Source organism: Lycium barbarum, chromosome 2, assembly GCF_019175385.1.
Source record: "Lycium barbarum isolate Lr01 chromosome 2, ASM1917538v2, whole genome shotgun sequence".
NCBI classification, from domain to species: Eukaryota; Viridiplantae; Streptophyta; class Magnoliopsida; order Solanales; family Solanaceae; genus Lycium; species Lycium barbarum.
In genome coordinates, this window is record NC_083338.1 from 76,061,830 (window position 1) to 76,065,249 (window position 3,420).

The 3,420-nt window shown below is 42.6% G+C and overlaps 1 protein-coding gene across 1 annotated transcript; it reads right to left on the bottom strand.

Moving 5' to 3' along the window:
- Positions 1–356: 356 nt before the first annotated feature.
- LOC132628648 (uncharacterized) lies at positions 357–1,073 on the bottom strand. Its single transcript, XM_060344411.1, has one exon. The coding sequence runs from the start codon at positions 1,071–1,073 to the stop codon at positions 357–359; it is 717 nt and encodes a 238-aa protein (XP_060200394.1).
- Between the last annotated feature and the right edge of the window lie 2,347 nt (positions 1,074–3,420).

The following is a 3,420-nucleotide window of genomic DNA, read 5'->3' on the forward strand; positions in this document are numbered from 1 at the left end:
TGAAGCATATGCTTCCATTGGGAAATCTTCCCTTCTTTTGGGTTTGGGATTAGGGGTGTGGGATATGCTAACCACGTCTTTCTTCTTTTTGTTCGAGAACCCAGTTGAGCTTGAGCCAGCGGATTTTCAAGTCATGCTTACGATTCGGTCAGTCTTGAGACCATCTTCTATGGCCTCGCCCATTTTGACCAATTCAGAGAAAGGCCTTCTCGCCATTGAAAGGATTCTATCATAGAAATCTATTTCTTGTGAATGTATGAAAATCGACACAAGTTCTTCTTCGCCCTAGCAGGTTGTACTCGGGCAGCCTCTGTTCTCCGCCTGCTTGCATATTTGCGAAAATTTTCGGTAGAATTCTATTTTACTTTCTCCAAATAATATCTATCTGGTACAGTCTCCATATTAAAACAGAATCTTTCCATGAAAGCTGCAACCATGTCTTCCCATGTGACCCAACAGCGTATGTTTTGTGCCGTGAACAATTCTGATGCTTCCCTAGTCAAACTTCGGTTGAACAATCTCATAATGAGCGCTTGATTGTCTCGGACACTGACTAATTGGTCACAGTAGGCCTGCAGGTGCGCTTTAGGATTGCTCGTCCCGTTGAACAATTCGAAACGAGGTACTTTGAAGCCTTCGAATAAATCCAAGTTAGGATGCATACACAAATCATCATAGCTCAGACCTGTGCCAGTGAGGGTAGTCCTCATGGATCGTTCCAACATGTTAGTCATCTTCCACTCAAGCCTTTCTTCTTGTTTCTCTTGTTCAGCCTTCCATGCCTTTTCTATCTCCTCATAATGGTTAATTTCTTGATAGGGTGAGAAGGTGCCTGGTGTGACAGGTGTGTGGAAAGAGACAGCAGGGCGAATTTGGGTAATAGGGGTGCTTTTGTCAGTTGGTAGTGGGGTAATATTTGGTTGTATAGTGATGCCAGAATGGGTATTTTGTAGTGTTGGGTAAGAAGGGATAGAGTGGGCGGTCGCGGGAATTTGGTTGGTGTTAAGTACTGGTGGGATGTGGCTCGAGGCACCAACGTGTCCATCAATTGGGGTAAATGGCATGGTGGTCATAACGGACCTAGTGGGGAAGTGGTCAGATAATTGTTAATTCAGGGATGGAAAAAATGGCGAAGGCCTTCTTTCTTCAGCAAGGGCCTCTCTGGCAGCATTAGCAACTTTGTTTCGTGCCACTTCCTCTTAAAGATGGGCAATTTTTTTAAACATCATTTTCATGACGTCTTCAGTAGGTGATAACTCAGGCAGTTCGCGTAGGGGCGATTCTCTGAGAGCAATGTCAGTAGGGTTAGTTTCGTTCTCCGAAGTACCAGTCATTTTCTCTTTGCCTTTATCTTGTAGGGATAAGAATGCTATTGCAACTTTGGACCTTGTGAAGTATACCAGTGTGAACACGAATCAACTTCTCTTTCTATAAGAAAAGAATATTTCAAAGGCAAACAAAGTTAGTTTCATCAGATAATGAAAAGAAAATCAAGATATCGCACATAAATGGCGGTTTAAGACACTTTGCACAGATATGATCATATGTTTAATTCAAATGCTCAATTGATCTCTTGTACCATTTTTTTGGTACTTGGGTTTTGTTTTGAGTGAAAGGAATATAATATTTATAATATATAGGGACTGAGTCTTACGTAGACTACCTACGTATCCCTCCGCGAGAAGTCAGGCCCTTCCGTAGTTCGGTCTACATAAAATAAAACTTAAACCCACTCGTGACTAGGAATGATAGAGGCTTCCTGCGTATCCCTCCTTGGGACATCAGGTCAGCACAGTTCCATTTACACAAAATAGAGGGGACAAATCCGTATTGAATACAAAAAATGGGATCCCCAAAAAGCGACCTTTCTTTTGAGGTCAATATAGGTTGTTTGTCCGTTCAACCTTTCCTGGCCCAAAGGCTCCCAAATCCTAATACTGAGAAGGGAGCACCAACCAAAGGGAGCCCTTCTGGACCAAATTTTCCAACTCAAACTTAAATGCATCGCATTCTTCTATGTCATGCCCTAAAGTTCCAGAATGATACAGACACATTTTGCGGTGGCCAACTCCTTCAGGTTGAGCCCTTCTGGCTTTGATGGCGGTAATCTTCTCAATGCTAACCAACTTCTAGAAGATGCTGGCATAAGAGTGTCTGAATATTGTGAAGTCGTAACACCAAATATGAGTGTTCCCTGTAATCCCTTAAGTTGGATAATGTTGTCATGGATCACAAATGAATGTGGCCCCCGTACTTTGGTAATGCTTTTCTCATCTATCAGCCTGATGAGTCTCATTTTGAAGGCTTAAGCATTCACTGATGGTATGCCCTGCTTGATCCTGGTGATAAGGGCATCTCTTCTGTGCAAAGACCGGAGGGCAAGGTGGCAACCTGTCGAAGCAAACACTGACTATTCCTTTTCTTCGTAACTTGATCATCATTTCCTCATTCGAAACCTGCTTAGGCGAGACTCGGTAGGGACAATCCAATGCCTTGATCGCAATAGCCCACTATTAGGGTGAAGTTGGTTGAGCATACTCTATTCGGTCCATGGGCTCCTCCCTAGGGCTTGATAACGCAGCAGAAGCTCCTTCCCGTTTTGGGCGGGTCCAACTCTAATTCTTCTTCCTCGGACTCCTCCACTATCAGGATGTACTCGGGAAAAATTCCTTTTCCCTTGTCCAGGATATTATCTCCTTGAGCTTTGATAGGTTCATCAAGCAAGCTCTTCGTCGAGTCCATTAACTCATCTGCCTCCTTAATCTTGGATTTTACTGCTCGGATCTGCTTTTCGAGATCTTGAATCTTTTGGCGTAGTGAAACCTCATTCCTTCTCATGACCTTGAGCTCAGGTGCAGTTTTGTTGTTCATCTTCAGATTCTGAGAAAGTCGTTAGGCTTAGTATGGGTATGTTTGTGCATTATTTTTCTTTGGGTGAGTGAACGTTATTCGGGATCAATTGAGCATTTAAATGAAACATATGAAAGAAAATAAAGTCACACAAAGCAGTTCATAAGATTATACTATGCAAGTTCTTAAGCATACTAATTGTTTGAAACATAAATGTGCCATTTGAATCAAACCATTGCCCCATAATCATTAATAATAATATTCTTCCCCGAAGGGGTACAAAAGACAGTGCATAAAAATAAATCAGCAGAAGTGTCCTCCAGTAGTGGATGATGAAGCCCGATCCCTATCAGTCTTGGCCTTCATTGCTTTTTCGGAGGGTAGTCTGGATATGAAGATGGGCTGATGTCAAAGTCACCTCCATCAGAAACCCTTTTTGTGTGAAGGTCAGCGGAGCGACATCATCTAAAGTTTTCTTCGTTTGGTTGTCTAGCTCAACTAAACAATCATTTGTAAGCTCCAACTCATGTCTCAGACTTTCTCTGACGGCTTTGTCATGCCTTATTTTCT

What these genes read in the sequence shown, in the direction of transcription:
- LOC132628648 (XM_060344411.1), bottom strand. Translation starts at nt 1,073, where the DNA reads ATGACCACCATGCCATTTACCCCAATTGATGGACACGTTGGTGCCTCG.